The sequence below is a fragment of the Dermacentor albipictus genome, chromosome 1, assembly GCF_038994185.2.
Source record: "Dermacentor albipictus isolate Rhodes 1998 colony chromosome 1, USDA_Dalb.pri_finalv2, whole genome shotgun sequence".
NCBI classification, from domain to species: Eukaryota; Metazoa; Arthropoda; class Arachnida; order Ixodida; family Ixodidae; genus Dermacentor; species Dermacentor albipictus.
In genome coordinates, this window is record NC_091821.1 from 254,707,150 (window position 1) to 254,733,184 (window position 26,035).

General features: G+C 42.3%; 1 protein-coding gene across 6 annotated transcripts in view; it reads left to right on the top strand.

The window, feature by feature from the left end:
- The window catches only part of trbd (ubiquitin thioesterase trabid), an 84,372-nt gene extending 61,323 nt beyond the window's left edge, over window positions 1-23,049 (top strand). For all 6 annotated transcript variants that reach the window (XM_065431364.1, XM_065431367.2, XM_065431333.1 and 3 more), the window contains exons 8-11: window positions 11,827-12,025; window positions 14,772-15,016; window positions 16,948-17,171; window positions 20,008-23,049. In XM_065431364.1, the coding sequence (XP_065287436.1) occupies window positions 11,827-12,025; window positions 14,772-15,016; window positions 16,948-17,171; window positions 20,008-20,223 (884 nt within the window). In that variant the 3' untranslated portion in view covers window positions 20,224-23,049. The remainder of the gene's footprint in view (window positions 1-11,826; window positions 12,026-14,771; window positions 15,017-16,947; window positions 17,172-20,007) is intronic.
- Window positions 23,050-26,035: the final 2,986 nt, after the last annotated feature.

The following is a 26,035-nucleotide window of genomic DNA, read 5'->3' on the forward strand; positions in this document are numbered from 1 at the left end:
TAGCTGTCCTGATGCTTGCGCATCTGTCGCTTAGCCCAGTGCAGTGCATTGATCTGTTGTTAACCCTTCATGGATGAGTGTTGCCGATAGGCAACAAACTAAAAATATATTTTTCTTGCTAGGCTTCGGTTCTGACTACAGAGATTTCTACTAAATGTGTTCAGCCAACACTGAACAATAGGCAGCAAGTGTCATTTGATGGGTTAGAGCAGGAATAGGGGACAAGCAAGAAGCTTGGCATCCTATTTGCTTTTTAAAAGCATGGTTAGACTAAATAGACCAATGCAGTATCCCCGGCTGTAGTGGTATCATACAGATAATGTAGAAAAAATGCAATGTATACTCTAGGTCAGTAGTTCCTTGCAGCATAGCCAACGCTACATGACCTGTGAGCGCAATTTATTGCGCAGCGAGATGTAATGCCATAGTTCGGAACCCCTTGCATTCTGTCAGTGGCCCTGAGAGGTGAACTTGTCAGCAGGTGTTTACTTGGGAAGCTGCACTGCAGGTTGCAGTTGGAGCTTATTGCATTTTGCTCTTTGATACTGAAACTACACTTGCTCAAATGAAAATGTGCGAAGAAGAATAAAAAGTGATGCAACGCTGGTGTATAGACATTATTTTCATTTAAAAACTACAAACAAATGCTTTGATAGTGACTAAATTCACATGTGCAGTTGGCACAGTTGCAACACTGTGGAGGACTCCCTCCTGGATAGAGCTTCTTCCTTTGCAGAAATGACATCAGCAAACTCGCTCATGTGATATGCTTCCAAGCTGCTATTTGACGTGAAAGGAATGAATAAATTAGCATTGGAATAGGCTCGGAACAGTGCGGTAAATGTGCCCAAATGCCTCCTGAGTAGCCGAAAAAACCTGTAGCTTCCACAGTGCTGAACAGAACTACTGAAACCGAGTACACACCTCTGTTTCACATCTGACGAGAGCTCTCTGTACAAGTTTCATGTGAAGCCGTAAGTGGCTTTGGGTGCAGTTACTTTCAGCAGAGTCCTTTGTTAATTTTACTGGCCATGAAACATCTCCGTCGTGATAAGGACGAGCTTCATACTCTGCAAACAGTGTCTGCACGGAGGCAGCGCCGGTTCAGAGGGGGCATGTTGAGGGGGCACTCGGCAAGTGGTGCAGCAGCTGGCAGGTGTGTTTGTGTCATTATTGTAGTGACTTTTCATGCTCTTTCTGCCTTTTAGCTTGTGCAGAGCAGCTCAAGTGGTCCTCATGAGTTGGAAGAACAATGGTAAAGACCGGTTGTGTGCAGCAGTGTCATTCTGGCTTGTGAGAGACAGACAAAATGAGCTGCCAACATTTGTGAAATCAACCACTTAAAGAAAACATTGCACAGACAACGCAATTACTGCAGCACCTCTTCTTGTACATATAGAAAAAGCAAAGAAAAACACGGTGCAAGGTACAATTATGAGAGCTACGATGTTCGGTCGTTCGTCTTTGTTCCGTCTCTCTGTTTTTTTTTGTTTTTTTTAATAGCTTGTTTAATGTTAGCTGGGACACCCTGTATTACTTCATACTTTTTGTGCTGAAACATGCTTCCGAAGTTGAAATACATTACTGTCAGCCCTTGCCAACTACTCGAATCAAGTTTGAGGCAGTGTCGATCCCATTAAGCGAATGTTAAGCCTTGCTGAGCAGGCAAGTCGGTGATCCTACTACCAATGAACCTGAACTAAAACATAAGCAATTTGGATGAAGGGGACTGTTTTTCAATTTCAGTTCTGGCCATAGCGATTTGAAGTGTTGTATGGTGCACATGCAAGAAGCAGGAAGCGGTTGCGCTGCACACAGCCAGCATCGGTCTGTCACCATTGCTGATCAAAGGTTGCTGGTTGCACTTGCCGGTGCTTCCATGAATGAAATGCAACTACGTATGGTGATGGCCCTGTATATGTTGTTCATGACCTATAGAGGAGGCTGTCATATTCTTATGGTGACACATTTGTTTGCGTTTTATCAGGGAGCTTTAGCTCGGGTCCAACACCGACGCGGCCTATTCAGATACATGTAAAACACATAAACGTTTTTCTGAGATAACCCCTAGACCGATTTAAATGAAACTTGTTGCATTTGAGAGAGAAAGATAAATTCTAGTGACTGTTGGAAGCAGAATTTCGATTTATGTCCTGAATTTTGTTACAAGGATTTTCCAAAATTCGAAAGCTAAAAAAAAATAGAAGCACGAAGTTTACAAATTCGTAGCTCTGCATCAAGAGCAGATATCGTGGTTCTGTAAGCGGCATCCATTAGACCATTGAAAGCGGACAAATTTGATATGTCATTTTAAATCTTACGTGAACTTGTTACGTTGCTTAGAAGGGTTCTGCAAAAGCTGTATTTCCATATTATTAAATTTTTGAGATTCATGTGTAACATATGAATTTTGTCCACTTTAGATGCACTATTAGGTGCAATTCACAGAATTGTGTTATCATTCTTCGTTGCCGAGTTAGAGTTGTAAACTTGATAGTTTTGTTTTCTGGAAAATTTTGATTTTTGCGAAGTTTTTTTTAAAATATTGAGGACCTAAATCAAAAATTCAAAACCAACAGTGACTAGACAAGTTTTTCTTTTAAATGCAACAAACTTCATCAAATTTGGTGCAGTGGTTGCCGAGAAAAACGAATTCTCTTTTTACATGTATTTAGATAAGAACACTCGAGCTAAAGCTTCCTCTTATGCCAAATAGGCAACAACTTACAGCCCCCAAAATACTGTTACATGTTTCTCTCAGTTATGGGAGTATACAGCAAGCATCAACATTTACGAAGAAGCTGTGCACTTTTTAACTGAGCGCTTATACACGAAGAGTTTCTTTTAATGGGACTGACAACCAATTTTTCTGGTGCCTATTTTTTTAGTGCAGTGGGAAGCTTTACTGGTCAGGGTGTCGAATGATGTGGTAATGCGGAAAACGGCGGGGAAAATTTTTATTTGTATTTTTCGATCATTAGTGACTGCAGTCACTTCAATTTCATGAATATCTCGCAACACATTCTGGACAGTTGTTAGTACCTTTAACAATACTTCATTGCATAGACACAGACTACGGGGGGCCTCCAAGCCCCGAGCCCCCTCCGGAGTTTTCCAGGGGGGCTGAGCCCCCCCCAGGGCAATGCCGAAGCCCTCTCCCACTTTACACACATACAACTAAAGTGTCATTACCAGAACTTTGCCACCAACATCATTTGAGGTTTCTTTTGACTTTCCTCCGCCTTTCACTTGAAATTTTACTAGGGCTATTAGCTTACTGCATCATTGTTGGTGCGGACATGCACTGCTTTAAATAAATACTTCTGCTTTATTTCTGCAAATCCTGACAGTAGGATGACATGCGTGTTAGAAGCACTAGGGGCGGTTGCCTCATCCCAATTTTCTCACTTCAATATTGCTTTAAATTTCCACTGTAAGCACCATGCACATACACAATATATTTAAATATACACACAGGACAAAGTTTATATTTTTGAAAGAGATGGGGGAAGCCAATTAAAAATTTTTTCTAAAGGTATAAATAGCCTATGCCTAGACAATGGATATATTGCTGTATGGTCACCACGCTTCAAATTTCTTTGCGTGCTTTTTTGACCAGTGACCCCTTCGGCAGAGTCTTTCATCAATGACGTTTGGAATGCATGTGAATGTTGTGTGTCTCAGTATTGCTTTTCTTTCCAGTAAGCAATGTTAACAACTCATAAAAAAAACATTTATAATAATTTACAACATTTATTTGGGATGGAAACATCGTCAGTTGAATGTAAAGGTCAAATATATGGAGGGTGTCCCAATTAACTATCGTGCACCAACATTTAAAATAAGAGCAGTGCGTTACTTGAAAAAGATCTACTGCATATTGTTTACAGTAAAGTGGAGTAGCTGCCATTAATCTTTTCGTTACTGATATTTAATTAGGTAATTGTAATTAAATATCTAACTTGAGACGTACAATCCGAATTATAAAAGTATCGATGAGGCATTTGAAGGCACAGCCAATGGACTCCTAACTGCGGTATTTTCAGCGATGTACTAATTGCGTACTAATCTTTTTTTTTTTTTTTGACTGATAAGTAAACCCTGCAAAATATGTAGAATACCACGTGACTGCTTTCCCACCCGGATCATAAAGCAGTACCCTCAAACAGGCTCTCTCTGAGTTATCCAAAACGAAATAAAGGAAATAAAGAAAAACATCGTGATCCAGCTAGTGCCCTGTCTGCTGCGCCCCGGCCGAAGTAACATGTCTCGTTTGGTGTTAGTTGGAAACAAGCTGTGATAGCTGTTGTCTTAGCGTAGATAAAGTGTACGGATTCCTTTTTTTTTTTTTGGCCACAATACCTGTCACCACAAAAGTGAATTGACAGTGTCAGTGCAGAGGTTTAAAGGTGCATTTTGTTTTGTCCCAGTCGCCATGTCTTTCTCTAATGAGCAGAAGGTAAACATGATCCTTGCCTCAGGATCTGCAAATGGCAACAAGAGGAAGGCCGCATAGATAGAATTTATTGACGGGAAAGACAAAGACCTTGACCTGAGCTAGTGCGTTCTAGTCTGCTACTCTGAACTGGGGTAGAGGTGAGTGAAAGTACTGCTATGGGTGATGATGATAAGAGAAGTGGTGGGTGCTTATGAATATGAGACAGTTGCCCTGCTAGAGCCGCTCATCTGGCTTGGTGTCCTACAGAAACTTCAGCATTTTAGTTACCCGTATTGAAGTGGCAATGTCAGGCCATACATGGGCCGAGGGTAGTGTCCTCTGACAGTGGTTGCCTGCCAACGCTTACTAGGGAACTTTCCAATGTACTTTGCTCCAGCTTATATGCTGGGCAATCACACAGTATATGTTCCAGCGTTTCAGGTGTCAGGCAGTGTTCACTATCAGGGCTGTCCGATTGGCCGATGAGGTGCGCGTAGCGACTGGTCAAAGCAATGCCCAGCCGAATCCTGTGTAGCAATGATGTTTTACTCCACGTAACCTTTGGGCGCAAACAGAATTTAGCGTCTGGATTGATCATGTATAGGCGTCTATGAATGTTGTCATCGTGGGCTCTGTATTCCTTTGTAAGGTCCTGCATGAGTGCCTTGATCATAGAGTTGGTGTCAGGTCGCAATTCGGCAATCTGTATTTCATCAGAGGAAGAGAAGGCAGGTCTTGCCTCACTGTCAGCAAGTTCATTGCCAGTCACACCACACTGACTAGGTACCCATTGAAAAGTGATCACGTGGCCACCTAACGCAGCGCTGTGATAAAGCTTGGTGATTTCCAGCACCAATAGGTAATATGGTCCTTTCTTTAAAAAGCAATTTAGCACCTGTAGCGCTGATTTGGCATCACAGAACACCATCCATTTATGAGCTGTCTGCGTTCTCATAAAATAGTCTCCCATATTCCTGTAAGTTCCGGAGCCGTAGATGTTGATTTATGGTCTAATTGAAATCGCCGAGTAATTCCAAGTTGTAGGATGACAAATGCTGCCATTGTGGCAGATGGTGGGACCAAACCATCAGTATATACTTGTACAGTCCCACTATATAATGTAGATATATGGGACAGGTTGAGCTGTTTCAAGCCAGTGGAGGAAACGTGGGATTTTTTCATAATTCCTGGTATTTGAAAGCTCACTACTGGTCTCGACAATGTCCATGGAGGTGTCTCGGGGATGTTGGTAGCCTGGAACCTTGCAGGTATAATGCTTGCGTGGCATGCAATTGCTTTAGAAAAGCACAGTCAAGGTTGGAACTGTTGTCAGAGGGTGGTGTGAGTGTCTAGTCAGCAGGCAAAGATAGGATTGCAGAGGTGCACAAGACCTAGGAAGGCCGCAAATATATATACAGGGTGTCTACCAACCGGGAAAACCGGGAATTCTCGGGGATTTTGAGTAGTCGGGAAAAACTAGGGGGAAAACTCGGGGAATGTGTGCCTCTATCAGGGAAAATTCACTGTAACTTTATCGAAAGAGTCGAAAGTTGCGGTAATGCTGGCTCAAGTAACAGACAGGAATTGTAATGAATAGTCTGATGCCCCATCGTCAGCTGAAGGAGTTGCCAGTGTACAGTCAACGACTGACTTTCCGGATTCCCGATAATTTGGCCGGCTTCGCGGCACCACCATGTACCCCATAGAGTCAACGCATCAGAACGTCTGAAATGTCGGACACAAGAACTCTTCGCTGTCCGATTTTGCGGACAATTTGTCGTGACCGCGGGTCAGAAATGGCATTAATCAAAGCCACCACTGCAGCCATTTTGATTACCTCGCCGCCTCGAACTGGCGCTCTCGCACGCAGATCCGCTGACAGTCGTAGCCACCACTGCAGCAACGCTAGGCCTAGCTGCTTCGACGTTTGCTAAGAAGCTTCTTGCCGTTGGGTGCCGTGTTTTTTATTGAAAGAATTCACTGGTGTCAGCAATTGCACAGACTCCCAGTTTGTGCTCCTTGCGATTGGCTTAGAAGCTTGGAAAGCACGGTGCGTTGCATAATGCTGGTTCCTGGAAGTCAGCTTCGCCTCTGTACAGAAATGTTACTTGGTGAAGCATATGCAAAAGCATTGCAGTGAAGCATAACAAGCGTGGGAAGGGGCTATTGCCACGGGACACAGTATGTATTCCTTAATTATACGCGCATGCACCCTGTATTTCCTGTCACAGTATGAGCACCGATATGCCTAATACGTGTACTGACAGGTCTTCAGAGCGTTTTCAAATGTGCCTGTGGCGGTTTGAGCCCTTAAGGGCAGTAAATGATATGCATTTATTTTTTCCAATTGGCCGATTTTTCGGACATTTTCGCGGCCACTAGGGAGTTCGAAAAATCGGACATGGACTATACAACTTACCAAGAAGATGCTTCAAATGGTCCATGGGGTGAACGAGTGGTGAAAGGAGGACAAGAACAGAAAGGACCTACGCATTGTGGAATGAACGGGAAAGGAAGCGTGCTGCCACTGTTTTGAAGGAGCTTGAACTCGAAAAACAAAGTGTTGGCTGATGCCGAGATGTAGGTGTCCTTCATCCAAACCAAAATAAACTCTCTAAGGCAGTGAAACACAACACTGAGGCGTCATGCGCGGGCTGAGAGTATGTTGGGACAGTTGAAGTTGGCTTACGAGCTGCCTCATACCATTGAGCTTGCTATCTGTGATAGAAATAGCTCATATTCTAAAATATTTGCTTCTGTATGCATCTCCATTTAATTCATATTTGAGTATGTCCAACTCGATTTGAAATTTTTTTCGAAGACATTTTGTTGTGCATTTTACTAACCCATCCCTTCTATTCTCTTTTTGAATAACATAAACATTACTCCTTAGTGTTCAAATTGGATTAAGCCGTTTTTTTTTACTAGAAAGTGGCAGCTTCGGGCGATATGGTTTCAGCCCGTCTTGACATAAATTATAGTGCTGCATCACTCAGGGAATTTTGCAAAGGCACTCGGGGAAAATCCGGAAAACTAGGGGAATTTGGAAATGTCAACTTGTAGACACCCTGATATATCAGTCATGGAAGTGTGGCGGTAGACCAAACACATCAACTATCATCAGAAATTATGAAAACCTGAGACAAACCGGCAGTTTTGAGAAACAGCGGTGGAGGACTCCATCTTTGAGTCCTAGGCTATGCACGGATGTGCTACAATATATGATCTTAAACCCTCATGCTAGCGTGCGGGACGTAGCCGCCCAGGTACCAATTTCCAAGTCATCAGTTTGGAGGGTTCTAAACAATGGCATTTAACCCATACCATCTTAACCAGCACCAATGCTTAGAAGATAGGGCCCTGTAGAATCGCCTAGATTTCTCAAATTGGGTTCTCACAAAAGCCGATGAGTCACTTGACTTTTTGAACGACATCATGTGCACAGATGAAGCCAATTTTCGCAGAAATGCCTGAGTAAATTTCCATAATTCACACTATTGGAGGGACTCCAATCCACACACTTTAAAGTGCAATCAGCACCAGTACCAGTAGTCACTCAGTGTGTGATTCGGTGTTTACGCCGACGCTATAATCGGTCCCATCTTCTTTGATCACACACTGACTGGCCAGAGTTACATGAATGAAATCCTTGAAGGAGTGGTGGATGAGTTTCTCAGTGAAGTCTTGCTGTCACGTCTTCTACTTCTGTGGTATCAGCAAGATGGGGCACCTGCACACAGCAGCAGCCAAGCACGAAACTGGCTGGATGTGACTTTTCATGAGCAATAGATTGGAAGACACGGGCCTGTAAATTGGCTGACTAGGTCACCTGACCTCTCTCCACTCGATTTCTTTCTTTGGAGTTATGTGAAAGATCGTGCTTACATGATAGAGACAGACGTCTGATTTGTTCAAAGCAAGGATAACTGTCGTCTGCCCTAGAGTTCCTGCGTTGGCCATCAAGAAAGCCTCTGAAGATGTGATAAAACGGACACAGTACTGTATAGCTGCAAAAGGACACCTATTCGAACACCTATTCAGACACCTGTTCTCTAGGCTGGTGTTCAGCGGATCCTACGAATTCATAGATAATAAGGGCACACTGAAATCTGTTTTTTTTTTTGTGTGTGTGTGTGTGTGTGTGTGTGTGTGTGTGCAGACATTCTGATTGCCAATTCGGCTCATTTAGAAGTGGTATATTTACTTTCTTGAATGCATCGTTTTTTACTTTCCTCTACACATTGGTCACTTCCCGGTCTGCTTATTTCGCTTTTATTTTTTGACATGAACCTGTTTTTTCAGCACGTATACACTTTCATGGAAAATAAATCAGTCACTTTAATTTGGCTCCGGTCCGAAGCAAGTTTCTGGCACGAAATATAGCTTTGCGCGTACTCTTTCGATGCGGTGCGAGCAAAGCCAAGATTTTGAAACATTCCATGCCTATTACATTGCTTTTCGCATTTCGTGCGTGTACAGAGCGGCACTTCGGCCGTGTTATCAAGGGGCTTTTGTTATCAATGTGATCAGTCGGCCTTTAGATACAGATAGTCAGTGTGACATAGAAATGAGAGGAAGGAATAGCTGTGAAGCCACAAACTTGCTGTTGGTGCTCCTTCTGTACCATTATCAAGGTGATGCACTGTCTCTTTGCGCTTGCGATAGGCAATGCATGTGGGTGGGAGCGCCCTTACTTGGTACTTTTCATACTTCGTGGGTTCTTTTGCCACTCGGAAAAAATTGTGCACAATTAACATGTCTCAGAAAACACTACAGTTAGATGTCATCTTGGGATGCCTACAAATGCCTCATTGACACTTTGAAAATTAAGACAGTACTTCTCGAATTAGGTAATTAATTACAATTACTGAACTAAATATCAGTAATGAAGTAATTACTGGCGGCTACTCCACTGTACTGGAAACAATATGCACTAGGTTGTCTTTGAGTAATGCAACTGCTTTTTTTTTTTTAAGTCTTGGTGCGTGATAGCTGAGGCACATTGTATAATTCACTCAGTAACCGAAATGAGGCCAAGCCGGATTCACTTGAAATCGGAATCAACAGCAGTCATGTGCAGCAGTGCTTATGCTCGGACTCCCAGAAAAAGAGAAAGAGAGGCTGCAATTTCACCAGAAAGGCGAAGACGTATTAGTGATAGCCAAGTATGCGACAATTACACAAAGGAAGATTATACCACCGAGAGGACTCGTGCTGCGAAATTGAACTGTCTCCTACTATGGGATCTTGTATGTACTCATATAATGCCGTCACTTCAGCGCTCAATTCTTCGAGGTCACGCAAAGTTCCTTTAAGTGCATGAAATATATATATATATATATATATATATATATATATATATATATATATATATATATATATATATATATATATATATATATATATATATATATATATAGGGTTCGTAAAGCTGGTCGGACCCCCCCCCCTGGAAAAATGAACTCTCTGCCTATGTTTTATTGAGCACACTGCATGCATACTGAAGAATTCTAGGAGGGGGGAAAATGCAGAAACGAGCTGTCAATAACAGCCCACTATTTCCCAGTCACTGTTTTCAAAGGGGCCCCTAAAACTGCTGACCACTTATATGGTGTAGCTCATATGAGCTAGTGTTATGCGACGGCGCTCGTATTAGAAAATCAGCATGTCTTGCAATATTTTGTCCTTATTTCGTGTCAGTGCAACATGGTTTACACAGAGCATGAAGCGAACGACCAACTGTGGCCGTACGTGCTGGTGTAAACAAATGCACTGCTCAGGTAAATTGGTATTCAAACGTGGTAAGTTGCACGCGCTCTGGCTCTTCCTTGGGGCAGATATGCTAAATGTCTTGTTGAAAATGAGAAAAAAAAAGCAGCACGTGTAGAAATCGGTGGCAAAAATTCTACAGCAGTTGCGTCGGCACAGGGGGCCGTCATGTCGTTGCAGTGTGGCAACAAAATTGTTTTACTTGTCTGCCGACAACTCCACTCCTGCTGGCACAGCATAGTTGTTGCAAAAAGGCAGACCAAAATTGGCAACGTGTAGTTCTAGTGCGATCGAGCCTAAGCCCATGTAAACTATTCTAACCCCCAAAGCAAGCCAATGACATTGACGATCATAGCCTGATGGTGATGATTTATTGGCATCTCCTTTGAAACAGGGTGGTGACAAATAGTGACCTGGCCTGCTTGATTTAACCAGGTATCCTATACATGCTTTTCATTTTAGCATTATTATATACATCTTAATCCTTCTTTACTTCAAAACTTCTCTATTTACCTTGTACTGCTACCTATGCCTCCTCATCTGCAGTGGTGCCCCTAGTGGCCGCTGCTGTCCCTATAGCAAACTTAGCCTGAAGTTTCCTGACCAGAAGAAAAGTATCAAAGGACTGCTTTTGGTGTTCAGCCTGGTGTGGCCCACAGAGAAGAAACGTTTTGCTGAAAAAGTTGCCAAAAATACGTTTTCTTTACATTGAATATTATTATCAGTGTATTCTGCACATTTAAATGAAAAATATAAATTTTTTCAGGTATTTTTATGTCTTTTCCTATAAAGGATTGATTGTTTCAGCATGGCGTGATGAGTGACTCGTTACTGGGATGCACATTGGCATAGACTGCAGCGACAGACTGTGGTCCCAAACACTTTTGAATTGGTGGAATGTACTGCCTCTAATGCTATTCTAAAAGCACCTATAGATCTAAATGTAGTGCACATCACTCATTTTCATTATAATCGTAATGCCATGCTGGGATTTGTCAAGAGTACCACTCTCTCCCTTTGCATTACTATATTCGTGGTCACATCACATTTGTGCAAATACAGTAGCTGCCTTCTCCTACCCCTGCTTGTCCAGACATATGACTCTATTAAAAAACAATTACACTTAAGATAGTTATGCTATAGCTAGTTTTTTAATTTTTTCAGTACATTTACAGCTTGGTTTGATGAAAGGTTAACATCATGGAAGTAGATGGAACAGTCTTTTGACAAATGTGAATGCCTTCTTTAATAAAAGCTTTTTTCATTTGGCTGTAGAAGCAGCATTTTTCTTAAGAATTTATCAAAACTTGGCTGTTGTAAGTGTATACAATCTTTGGTACTGTTCTGGGATTTTGCCACCCTATTTTGTGATATTTCTGCTTCCATTAGCAGGCAACAGTGAATTGAATACATTCCAGGGAAATAAACTGTTTAAGCATAGGGATGTGGAATGGATTTGTTCTATGCGCGAACATTGCTTAACACAGCAGGTGTGTGGAGAACCCTGCAAAAGTGCCATATTCTAGTGCTTCTCTGATACAAAATATCTTAAATGGATGTAATCTTAATAGCTCTACTTTGTGTGCAAATATATGCTTTCTATTTTGTTCCTGGCCCAGAGCTTGAGGAAGATTCAGCCATCATCAACTGGAGCCTGGAGCTTACCGAGACCTTGGGCTCAAGGCTGTATGCCCTCTGGAATCGCAGTGCTGGCAACTGTCTTCTAGACTCTGCACTACAAGCCACCTGGGGTGTCTTTGATCGGGACAACTCACTGCGTCAAGTTCTTGGAGACAGCTTGTGCGAGGCTGCCTCTGTGTGAGTACAGCTGCTTCCTCTTTTCGGTGTTGCCTGTTTTCTGCTGGAAAACCTTGTGTGGGAATATTTCGAATACAGACAATCTCGGATCTATTGAGCTCAAAGAAGATCGCAAAATAGTTTGATACAGTAGACTCTCTTTAAGACGAACTCGAAGGGCTCATGAAAAGTTGTCTTATCAGAAGTTCATCCATCAGAAGAATAATTGGCAACATGATGACGTGTATCCAAATAACTTACTTCAAAACGGTAAATGAAATACACTCCTAATGGGGGAGAATTGACATAAAAAGCATTTATTTAGCTGAACTTAATAGAAAACTGTATTCAAGTCGTACTCTTGCTTAGTTTCATCCAGTCCGTGATGGATGTTCGGCACTTCTGTGCAAATCGGCAAGCAGGCACAAACAATGTCATCTTACCTAATGACCTTAAAAATCCATCTGTCCCTTTGTGCTGCTGGAAAAAATTCACTAGGGAGGCGTATGCCACCTCTCAGGTCATTGGTACAGACTCCGAGCTAGCGAAAGAATGAAGGAGCGCGCTGAGTGCACAGCAAACGCAACGCAACCTAGAGGAAAGTCTAGGTGACATTGAGCATGTGGGGAAGGAGAAACGAGGCGAAGTTACTGTCAGTTACTACAGGTTTCGTTTCTGATATGGACATACTGGGTTTGTCTCATGATGACATAGTCTTCGCGCGCTCTATACTGTTTGTGCAAGTGGAAGCATGCGATGGTGAGCCAATGGCGGCGGCTCAAAATCGCATGTCTCTCTTTTTTTTTTTTTTGTACTCTTCCATCAACAAAGGGTGCTGTCTCATGTGACTTTGAAGAGTTGTGGTTGTTACCGTCGGTGTTCACACGACCTGCACCGAGCTGTCAACGACGTGCGTATTCTTGAGTACTGCTAAAGACTTTTTGAGACTTTCTTTTCATTGCGAAAGTATGTCACATATTTTTATGAAGGAGCCACAGAATGAAGCTTGGCAAACAGGAAACTGAAACTACTACTGTCTCACGGGCATGCGACAGATAGACTGAAATGGAGCATACAGATAATGTGCGCATGATATGAATTTCTCAGTGAATAAACATATTCTTAGGAGAATGCAGGGCAAGCATATAATTTGTTACATGCTTGAATATTTGCAATCTGTCCGAATATTTGCCGTTTCTACCGATATTCGGCCATGCCTGAATATTTGGTAATTTCCAAATATGCATTTCTCGAATTGAATATGCTTCAAATAAGAAAAATATTCTATTCGTAATTGAAATTTCGTGTATTCACACACCCCTGGTTTTGATTATTTCTGTGTCCATCCTAGACTTGTCGGGCTTTTTTTCCTAGTCTGCTGTCCTGTTACTGTATCCTGCTATATGCTCGTGCAACAAAATTAATGGAATACTAACTATAGCATAATCAGCCACAACCTTTGAATGTAACATAGTTGGGTAAACGTCCTCTCAATGTCACCGTTTGCAATGCAGAACAATGCCAGCACTACGTTCGCTTTTAATGTAGCTTTTCCCCCCTTCTCATATATGTGACATGTGGAAAATGTTATGCAATGCGCCATTGTTTTATTCATTTAGATGCTGCTAGTAGAAAGGCAACATGCATTCTTTCACTGAATGCCGGCAGGTGCTGAATATATTATATATGCCAGTTTTTGCTTGAATGTTAAACTTTTCAGTGTTGGATTTTCTTTGGAAGTGACGCAACCCCAGATTCATGTTTTTGTATACTACATAAAATGAACACCGGTTTCCTTTTGGTTATGCAGAAGGAAAAATGACGTGGTTAATGAAAAATGCACTCTTGGTATCCAAGGAGAGACAGTGGAGAATGTGGGGGGTGTGTCAGCAACATGGCAAGAGAGAGACTTGGAAACGTACCGTTACGTCAGTGACACTGAAAGGGTTAAGTGAAAGTGTCGCATATGCCATATTCATGTATAAATAATAATAATTAGATTAATAATTAGATGCTCACACAAAGTGGGCAGTGTTCATTAGTTTTGTAGCCCTTACATTTATTGTTATTATCCTGTATGAAAAGACCAACTACGGCGAGAAATCTGGTTTAAGCAAATTTTCACAAACCTTGTTCAGGGTGCCAAAATCGGGAATTATCAGGTTTTACCTGAAGACAAAGAGCCTTTTATATACGTTTTGGCACAGCCAGCAAAAATATGGCAAAAGCAAACTCTAACCAACTCTTACTCATGTTGCCAGCGATTCGCTGCATTGCTTGGGCCATCCAATTAGTGCAACCACTCGTTAGCACTCAAGTTTAGCACAGACAACATTGGCATTTAGCAGTGGACACAATTTAATACCATGTTTAGATGTACTGCTTGCCTCTTTTGCCCAGAATAAACCACAATTAAGTGTGTCACTTGTAGCAATGCAAAAATGAATCATTTTCAGAAACGGAATGATGTCGCAATCCGTCATTGTCAAGACAAAACATGTCCTGCTTTGCACCTTATTTAGTATTGTTGGTCTTCTGATGGAGGTCATAATTACAAGTGACTGGAAGGCGTAATTCCTTAGTTTTTGCAGAATATCCATGGTGCTGCATGAACATAAACGGTGCATTACACTCATCTAATCATCACAGCCGAGTACCACATTCCACATTGTGAAGATGCTACCAGTGCCGCCTAAGAAGCCTTCTGGGACACATTGCTGTGCCCCTTTGCTTACACATACTCTGAGTATCTGTCTTCATCACGCAGGCTATATCCTCGGTGGCGAGAGGCGGAGGCCTTGCAGGCTCGGTTGCTGCATTTCTCGCTGGACGAGGCGCAATGGCAGGAGGACTGGACCACTCTAGTCTCCCTGGCTGCACAACCTGGATCAGCACTGGAGCAGATGCATGTGTTCACTCTGGCCCATGTGCTTCGACGCCCCATTGTTGTGTATGGGGTCAAGTATGTCAAGAGCTTTCGTGGCGAGGCCCTTGGCTATGCCCGCTTTGAAGGCAACCACCCTTATTTCTCATTTGGTGATTCCACCTTGTGATGGGCAGCAGAATTTTAGCAATATTTGCTTACTTTATTGCACGTGTCATCATTTTGTATAATCTCTTGTGCCTTCTTGTGGGTGCTAATTTTTTAGGACGTGCGCGGCAGCAAGAGTTGTTGGAAATGCTTTCTTTTTGTTGTTTTTTAGTTTGTTTGCACAGGCAAAACCTGAGTGTTACATGACAACAGCTAGCCCATGCTGTTGGTGCATCTACCTGAATGTTTAGTGCCTGCATGCTTAAAACCAGATGACAAAACTTTGCATAAGTAAGCATACTGAAATGTAAGATTTATGGGAACTTCCTGGAAGCTTGCCCCCCCTCTCTCTCTCATTCTCTTTAATGCCTGAGCACAAGCTTCACCTTTCTTAAGGCTAAGCACAGTTAAAATTTTATCTCCATCATCACCAAGAGAATACCTCTTCTTGTGGAGGCATGGGCATGCAATATTTATTCTGAAACATGACTTAAGCCTTCTAAGGTAGCACAATTATCTGTTAAAGGCCTATATATATATGATTATGTAAGTTGGATCTAGTCTGCATCAGTGAACACTCGAAGTCCGCCTTTTCAGGCATGCACTGAGCTGCATCGTTTTATAGTTGAGCATTGGCTGACCATGACTGATGTCAAGTGTTGGCAGAACACTGCCATGGATGGACAGATGCTATGTGTGCTGTGTGCAGTCATTTAAATTAGAGCAGCAGTGCATGCCACAGGCTAGCCTATTGTGCGAGTTACCTAGAATTATGCTTTGCACGAGCACAGCTGTAGCTTTCACCGCTGCCACTCCATTCGTGTTCTTCTCTGTGCAAAACCAGCCAGTTGCACTCGTGGTGCCTTCTGGATAACGCAAGCATCGAATGCTTGGCGTTGCCGGGCACCAATTTCTTGAAGACCTTTCCGTGCTTGCTGCTTTCCTGTCAAGAACACTGTGTCACATAGATATGTACATGCCATTCATGACCTGAAATTACCAAGTGTACAGCGTTAAAGAAAGGAAAGGCATGCAAGATAGATGATTATTTTTTCAGGACAATCTTTCTTGTTGGATAAATGGCACCAGGTTAACCAAAGGCTCCTGAGAACCAGAAATTTAGAAATAGAAGAGATCAGAGTCGCATAAGTTCGGGTATAAGAAAAGGGGAAGCTTCCCCACATGTTGGGTAAACTTTGGATGCTACATGGGAAGTCTCTGCAGTGAAATTGCTGCATAAATCCCTTTTTCGAGTTTTGTTTTTGTGTGAAGAATCTTGACAGTCTGAAAGTGAGTTTTCATCCTCCTGAAATTTGAAAGCAGCACAAAGCTGCAAGGCTTCATTTGCTTGAAGTCTGACAGGAGTTTGAAGGGGAAGGGAAAGAAATAAGGAAAAGTCAGTTCGCACCTAAGGAGAGCCAGGCTCGGGGCAGAGGGATTCTTATGCCCATTCTTATGAATATATGACCATTGACACCCACTGTGGTGGCGAAATGGCTTTGGCATTGCGCTGCTAAGCTCAGAGGCGGGGTACCGAATCCCAGCTTTGGCAGCCGCATTTCGATTGGGGTGAAATGCAAAAACGCCCATGCATCGTGCATTGGGTGCACATTACAGAACCCCATGGGGTCAAAAGTAATTCGGAGTCCCCCATTACAGTGTGTCTCATAATGATGATGTGGTTTCAGCACGTAAAACCCCAGAATTAATTTTTTTAATTGAATGACCATTGGCCTCAAGACTTTGAAACAGCAAAATATTGCAAGGGATGCAGAAAGGTCATCAGCACCCTCTAGTTCGCATAGTGGAGACTGCATATGTATGGATCTATCCACCGCATCTTCCGCTGTCCTTTGCATGCCTCTTGGGCTTGGTCATCAACAAGCCTGTAATTTCTCCTTTTTCTTATCAGGCATCTACATCCCACTGTTGTGGGAGCCAAGTTTCTGCTGGAAGTCCCCCATTGCGCTTGGCTACACACGTGGCCATTTCTCAGCCTTGGTGCCCATGGAACCAGAGCCTGAAGTGATTTGTGGTGCTGGAGCTAACACACGGGATGACCTGCAGGTGGCCTTCCTTCCTCTGATGACAGCGGACCGTCAGCTATTGCCACTGCACTTCCTCACTCAGGGAGAGGTTAGTCTGGCCTCTTGCGCAAGCCATGTGTGCTTGCACTATGAGCACCCACCATGGTTGCTTAGCGGCTATGGTGTTGGGCTGGTAAGCACGAGGTCGTGGGATCAAATCCCGGCCACGATGGCTGCATTTTAATGGGGGAAAAATGCGAAAACACCAGGTGGTCGAAATTCCCGAAGACCCCCACTACGGCGTGCCTCATAATCAGAATGTGGTTTCGGCATGTAAAACCCTATAATTTAACTTTTGTTTAATTTAGACTGTGAAAAATATTAAAGTGCTGAGCAAGTTCTACCTTCTCCGTAACCATCTGTTCATTTATTGTCGTTTGGGATATTGGTTTCTTCTTCTCGGCAATGTAATTCCAAAATTTACTTGGATCATTTGTAATAAAATTAGGCAGTGATGAGTTAAAAGAATAATCCTTTGAACTATGCATGGCAAGTGCAAGTTTGCCTTGCACTTCAGATATCAAGTTTGGCGGCATACAGGCCTTTTTTAATCTCTTAATTTTGTGTTTCATATGAATGATGTTGCGATTGATCCATGGTGTTTGCTTGTGAACTTGTTTTTTCTTATTTGGTATGAACTTATCAAGACGAGAATGACACAGGTCCTTAAAGCAGCTCCAAAGTAAGTCAACATTATTTTCGTCAAAATCAGTTGGGCAGTTTTCCAAGTAATCAATCACGCATGAGATGGAAATTCAAGGTGATGAGCAAAATGAGAACCATGTGAAAGCGGGAGCCAACGTTTCGACAAGAGGACTTGTCTTTTTCAAGGCAACATATGCTTTCCTCGGCACATTATATATAGGTAGGTTTCTTCTAAAAAGGAGAGGGTAAGGCGGGTGGGTGCAGCAACGAGCAAAGGTGTATTAACAGCGAGAGTGTAGAACTGAGAATAAAGGAGTGCTGTGCACAAGGCCAGTGACACGGTCGTCTTGTCAGTCACATGTCAACAGCCGTGTGTCAGTCGGTGGGTCAACGGTGTGCACAGTACCTCTCTATTACCTGCTTCGCTGGTAGTTGTGGGCTATCCTGTCTGTGAAAGAGATACTAATAGAAGGAGCAGCAGGAACCGATGCTCGTGAAAAAAAGATGCATAAAAATACTGAAATGGAATAAGTAAATAAATAAAAGGTAAATAAAGCAAAGAAAGGCAAAAAAAAGAAACGAAAGAAAAAAAAGAAAGAAAATGAAAATTTAAGAGGAACACTAAACAACCAAACTAAGTGTTGTTGCCTATAGCTTCAAATTTAGCGTAGCGAATAGATTCTAAAGTTCCCTTTGAAATGCTTATGCCTATCGGTTGCAATGTCTTCAACTTACGAATAAGGTATGATTCTCTGTATTTTCTTTCTCGTTCAAAACGGAAATTTGTCTAAGATGTAGAGTTTTAAGTTTATCGAAGTTATGACCTGGTTGGTTGAAATGGTCGGCGATGGCTTTGGCAAGCTTCTTAGCTGTGTCCGCGCGATATCCGTTTACTCTGATGTTCATTGATTGCCCCGTTTCGCCGATACATTGTTTCTTACAGAAGGAACGTTCCAGCATATAAATCACATCCGAACTTGTACAAGTAAACCTAGTTTTGACTTCGTGTGTAGAACTATTTGCGGTGCTTTTAATTATAATGTCACTTTGAAAGTGAATGCAGGTTTTGAACCTGGGGCGACAACGTGCTTTTATTATTTTTTAATCAGTGGCATGTTGTATGCACATGCCTACATCATGCCTCGAAGAAAATGGTGAAATGTCCAGATTAGTGCCTTCTGTCACCATCTTGTAATGTTAATGGCAATGACATTGGTTAGGCTGGTTAAGATGGTAAGCAGTAGCACTTGCTGCAAGTGCAGTTTTGGTTTCGGAGTTGATGACACCTGGCAACCAATTTGAGAACTAATTTTCTTGGGCTGGAAAAAAGAAAAGGTGCATGTTAGGAATGGGCAAATACTGCAATCATTTATTGTGAACTTCTGTTTTCACTTGGAAATTGTTCCAGGGCAGGCAGAAAGTAGGCATTTTCTACAGAGGATGACGTGTTTCGGATGTATTCACTGTCCCCTAAGCTCAGTTAAGACACACTGCTGCTAAAGGGGTCGCTATTGGAGTCAGGCGGATGTGTGCTGATCAGTCGAGCACGAATTATCTGGCAAAGGCCAATTTTAGCATCGAAATAACAAAAGTTTGGCCCCGTAGAATTGTAGAGGCTTCTGGGACCTTCGGTCAAGATCGAATTAACTGAAAAATCGAAATGAGTTGAATTAAAGGAAGTCTACTACACAGTGCTGAGAGGCTCTATCATGAAGTACCAGAACAAGACTAACTGAGTGTTCGTGTGTCCCGTTTTATTCCTTCAGTCCAGGTTGCTCTGGGCCAAGTGACAGGGCAGTCTCACAATGTATGGTACTTTTCATATTATATTTGTTATTGTGCTTGCTTTTGAGATGAAAACCAGTAGAACACATTGCTGTTTCGCACTTGCTTATCGAGTATAAATGGTCTACCACCTATATGCTCAACCAGTTGAAGTGAGAAACCTAGCAGCATGTCTACATCGTCTGCTGAAGGTCACTGCAGTGTGCTATTGGGATGTGCATGGAAAGCAGATTCCTGGAGAACATCAAGACATATACTTTGATTTCAGCATTGTCAGTTGTGTTAATTATTGCCAAGAGACATGTTGCCAAGACATAAGCAACCAGTAAAATCTACTTGCTCAATCTTGCATTGCAGTGCCTGCCTTTAAGGCTGTTTTATCAACACTGTTTATTATATACTGTGAAATACTGTTCTGGAGCAGTTCTTGTAATGCCTTGTTTTGATGCATGCAGGTTGGTCGTGAGGAGGAAATAATCAAGCAGTGGCTTGACTGCTGTGTCACGGAGGGTGGCCTGCTTGTGGCCCAGCAGAAGGTGCCCCGGAGTCCCCACTTGGTGCTACAAATGGTGGATCAGTGGCTAGAGGCGTATCGCAAGCTGTCGCCCCACCATCGGCTCACCGATTCTCAGAGTGGCTATTCAAGTGATGGTGATTCTGACCAAGAGTAGTGCGTGCGATTTGTCCAGGGTGGGACGTCACCCAGGGCATTCCCAAGCAAAGCTGCTTCCACTGGCCTCCTATGTCGCCCAACATGAAGTTTATCTGTAGAGGCCTGTGCTCACCCATGGGCAGTGCTTGTCGGTAGTGGAAGGGCTGGCCATGTCACAGATGCATAAATCTGTTGCAAGACTCTGAAGCCAGTGACCAGCCATTCTGTGAGTGCTGCAGTGAATGGGCAGCAAGGTGTGACTTTCATCATCTTCTGTTTGAAAGTGCCAATCACTTGGCCTTTGACACATTTGTTGGTTTTTTTGTTTGGTTGTTTGTTTTTGTTTTTCCTTTTTTGCGTGTGGTGTGTGTGCGTGTGCATGTGTTCGTGCGTGCTTTTGGTGTGTGCACTTAGCCAAAAATACTGGGGTACAAGAGAGTTGATATTTAACACTGAAATACAGAACCTGTTGTGCAAAACAGCATGTGCATACATGAACAATGGCGCCAGCACTCAGGGTTCTGCCAGCTGGTGGAACCCTGTCACAAGTTTTCCTTTTATGCATGATTAGGTAAACGAACTGTGTGGCATAAGACCGGCATGTAGGTTATTTGGAAGGGTTCAAAAGTTAGACTTCATTAGTTTGAAACAGAAGTCATGTCCCCGCTGGTAGACATGCTATTGTCCTACTCATAGACTGTAGACATGAACTGCGATTTCTGATCATAGTATGCATTCTGTAGAAGCCTGCATACATCAAGGACATTGGAATACAACAGTAATAACAAACACATAGAAGCAGAGTTTAGGAACACACATAAATGCTGCTTAGCAGCTCACAAAATGACAAGTAAAATTTGTGAATGCATAAAATGCATCATTTTGTTCACATGCTTTACAAATGTCTCTTTAGTGGGCTAATACACAGTAGATTGTATCGGCGGCTTACTGCTCTCAAGTGATAATCAGCAGTTTCTTATTGGATGTGTCGGTACAATGTTGGAACGCTTGTCCCATCCAGCTTGTCCTATCCTTTTCTACTCTTGTGTGTGCATCTATGCACTGGTTTTTCTGTTTATTCAACAATTTCTTGTGGACTTGGTATGTTGACCATTGGGTTCATTAGTGATCTAGACTACTGTGCAGCTTATTAATATTTAAATTGTTTCAACTGTGTCACTGTTGTCTCCTGTAGTTAGAACAACCACAGCTGCTTTCCTGGTTATTGCCACGTTTTCAAAATAGCTAATATCTCAAAAACTATTGTGCACACGTGCTGCTTTTTGAATTCAAGGCCACGTTACATGGTGCACACTAGATGGTATTTGAAGCACACTACATGAATACCAATCTCTGAACTCCTCCAAAGAGAGGGCATGGCTCTCGGCTCCAACCAGGCTGAAGTATTACAACAGGCTGTAGCAGTTTGGCCCACTGAGTGCACGTGACCCTTTAGCAGACTTTTGAAGCAATCGGATGTGTGCCTTCTGAAACAGCTGGACCAGTGGTTGCACCTGCCCCTGAGTGGTCAGGGTCCTTGCCGTCCCATTTCCACCCTGCTCTGACCCCTCTTCCAACATGTGAGCGCAGTCAAATAATGCAGGCCCTTATAGGCACTTCAGTCAGTGCAGTTTATGGTTTCACCATTTCAGAGTATACCTTTATTTATTAGCGAAGTTAAGAGTTGGACAATGCAATGGATGGTATCAGCTAATGTGTAACGCACTAGGCAAACAATATATATACATATACATATATATATGTGTATATGTACATATATACTGATGCATCGTAACCTCCTCTTCATTTCACATTATTGTGTGGTAATTTCTTTTCTAGACTGGAAAAAGATTGTGTGCTTGTGTGCTATGTGTATAATGTATAAATGCAATTTAGATTTATATCATAGTTGTAATATATTACACAGTTATAAATATATTATAAATATATTGCACATACTGGTTGTTTCAACCATGACCATCTCCAGTCATTAGATATTTGGGGATTCAGGACAAAATTACTACAAAAGTCATAGCTATGGTGGACTTCAACAAAGCTGTGTAACAATTGGCAGTAATATGGTAAATTGACTAAAAATTGTTAATTTCCGATTAAATAATTTAGTGCACATGTATTAATTACAGAATTGAAGCTGGTCAGTACTCTAGGCGTATTTAACCAGTGGAAATCCTGAGAAAGCGGTGCTGTTCTCAGAATTACTACTTTTTTTAGCTCTGCCCAGCTTGAATTTTGCAACTGCAACATGCCTCCTAAAATAGTTACTTAAAAAGTTGGTTAGTGAACTTTAGCTTATTGGCCATAGTTACTGGTATCCACCACGATTAATCTTGTCCAGCAAAAATTATTTATCTAAAGTCACTAATTTTTAATAGTTAGGTGCGACTGTCATGGAAACACCCGGTGCATGAATGAAATACAGAGGTAGCCAGAGCACCCAACCTTTGTGCCTCCCTTGATGTGTGATGTTTGGAAACAGCATTGTTATGGTTTTTGTTTCTGTTGAGTATTGTGTGCTGCAGTCATAACATGAGCAGAGGTTGCTGGCACTGGGTGTCTGATGTGATTCGGTTTTTATTTGAAGTTTCATTTTTGTAGTTGTTTCAGAGTGGTTGCTGTGTTTTAGGCTGTGAATTGCTGTTTTCTTATTTGTGCTAATAACATAAAGTGTTGATTCAGCACTCCGAGTACAAGCTCCATTTTTTAGAAGCAAGACAGGTTGAAATGCATTGGTAACAGCATTCATATATATGCAGCATAGATGTTAGTCTAGCTGTATATTGACAGGAATCTAGGTTTTCACTGGCCAAATAAAATCTTTAACATATTTTGAGTGTTTTCTTTTTATTGTGTTGTTTGCTTACTTATGCAGCCAGTAAACTTATAGAATATATATTCTATTAGATACAAGGTTATTTGTAATAAAGCTGCACCTAGGGTGAAAAATTCTTTCAGAATACAAAATTGTTTTGAGGTTATGCTGCCTTGAAATCTTAACATCTAAAGAACATGTTCACAGACTCATACTAATACATTCATACAGTGTAAAGGTGTCGATATATTAACACGCTTACAGTTGAACACACCACGCACAGTGTAGACAGAAGTACCAGCTGTATGAAAAGGGCTAGTGAAGCATGTGCACTTTCTGTAATTTGTTTCCAAGGCCGTAGAGAGCGTAACAGGACATGTTGAAAGCTGAAAAAACTGACTTGAAATACAGACCAAAGGATCTCTGATGGCCTGGCAAATTGAAACTTGCTGGAATAGGCTTACACTATGTCATTTAGGATTCCAATGCAATCCTTCTCTGCAGACAACTACTATGGATGTTTCTATAGGATCATGCACTGCATAGAATTGAGAAAGGCTTCCTATATTTTCAAAATGCATTCAGAATGTCTAATTTGATGATAATGACAGCGTGCCGCACACCCTGGTGGTTGTCAAGAGAGATGCTTTCTTGACTGTTTCAGTAAAGTCTTTTAATAATCATTAAGTGCTGTTTTTCAATCATGCATTCATACCAGCTCTCAGTTCTGTTATGGAGTACTCAAAGTTTGCGTTAAGCGTCTTTTAGTGTGCTGATTTCTTTGGAGCATTTTGTGCCCGGTGATTTTTCATGCAATAATTGGCCACATGAACATAGTCTATCGACTTATAAAGACTCTAAAAAGTTGAGGCTTTGTTATTAAATTGTATCTAGAGTGCCAGAAAGGTGACCCTCACCTGAAGTGCTGCCTTGCAAAGCCAGAAAATATGCAAAAACTAAAGACCAGTGTCTGAACCCTTAAAGTTCCCACACCAGCTTCCTGTTGCATCACATATCTTAATAGCATCTCCTCCTAATTAGTTAATTCTTTATTGATAAAGAAAGGATGCATTGAATTCTAAGTAAAGCAAGAAGCTCAACCTTCAGAGTTAAGGACTTCCCTCTGGTCCAATTACCTAAGAGAGATAGATAATCAGGGTGTCTACCAACCGGGAAAACCGGGAATTCTCAGGGATTTTGAACAGTCTGGAAATACTTAGGGAAAAGTTGGGAAATTTGTGCATCAGGGAAAATTAGCTGTAATTTTATTGAAAGGGAATGAAAGTCTCGCTAATACCGGCACAAGTAACAGAGAGGAATCATAACAAATCGTCTTCGACGCCCTGTCGTCGGCTGGAGGAGTTGCCAGTGTACAGTCAACGACCGATTTTTCAGACATGCCCGATAATTCGGATGGCTTCGCGGCACTACCACGTACCCAATAAAGTCAATTTTGATTATCCCCATTTTGATTATCTTGCCATTTGAGCCGCCATTTTGATTATCTCGCCATTTGAGCCGCTATTTTGATTATCTCGCCACCTCGAACCGGAGCAATGGCATGCAAATCTGCTGGCAGCCGTAGCCACCACCGTGGCAATGCTAGGCCTAGCTACTTCGACGTTCAGTGCTGTGTTTCTCATTGAAAGAATGCACCGCTGTCAGCAATGATATAGACTCTGCCTTTGTAATCCTCGCCGATTGGCTTCGAAGCTTGGAATGCATGGCACGTTGCATAATACCGATTCCTGAAAGTGAAAATCGCCTCAATACGGCAATATTACACGGTGAAGCATATGCAGAGTAGTGCGGTGAAGCTTAACAAGTGTAGGAAGGGGGCAATTATCCCTGGACACAGTATGTATTCCTTAATTACACATGCGTGCACGTGCCATCTCCTGTCGTAGTACACTTATTAAAGTGTAATGGTAGGCCTTCAGAGCTTTTTTGGACGTGCCTGTGGTGATTTGAGCACCTAAGGGGTCTAAAAGACTTGCATTCATTTTTTCAGACTGCCTGATTTTTCGGATGTTTTTGTGGCACCTAGGGAGTCCAAAAAATTGGACATGAACTGTACAACTGACCAAGAGGATGCTTCAAGTTGTAGGTGGGGCGAGCGCATGGCGGAAGGAGGACGAGAACAGAAAAAAACGTCGCATTGAGGAATGAACGGGAAAGGAAGCGTGCCGCCATTTCTTTGTGTTGACTGACGACGAAATGCAGGTGTCCCTCATCCAAACCAAAATAAACTCTTTAATGCAGTGAAACGCAACACTGAGGCATTGCGCGCAGGCTGAGAATATATCAGGACAGTTTTGGCTGACTTTCCAGCTGCTGAGAGTGAATCTCACCTGTGGCAAAGTTTGGGCCTCATACCAATGAGCTTGCTATCAGTTGATAGAAACAGCTCATATTCGAAAATATTTGCTTCTGTATGCATCTCCTTTTTATTTGTATTTCTAGATGTTATACTTGATTTGCACTGGGTTTTACCAATTTTTTAAAGATGTTTTATTTGCTCTGCATTTTACTAACCCCTCTCTTCTGTTTTCTTTTTGAATAAAATAGGCACTACTCCTTACTATTCAAACTGGATTAGGTCTTTTTCTTTTAACATGCTTACCAGAGAGTGACAGCATCAGGCGACATGGTGTCAGCTTATCTTGACATTAAACAAAGTTCTGTGTCGCCCAGGGAATCTTGCAAAGGCACTCGGGGAAAACCTGCAAAACTCGGGGGAATTGGAAATGTCAACTTGGTAGACACCCTGATAATTTGAAATCTACGATGTCACACGGGCATAGTGGCACTGCAGTTCAACTACACATAATGTCACATGTCCCAACTCCCCTACATATTAGACTGCTGTGGCCCAGAGGCCATGATGATCTGCTGCTTAGCATGAGGTGACACATTCGATTCTCAGTTGCCGCTGCAGCATTCTGAAAGCATGCCAAGGTGCTCGTGTCCAAGTGCTCATTAACTTTTACACTGCCACTCT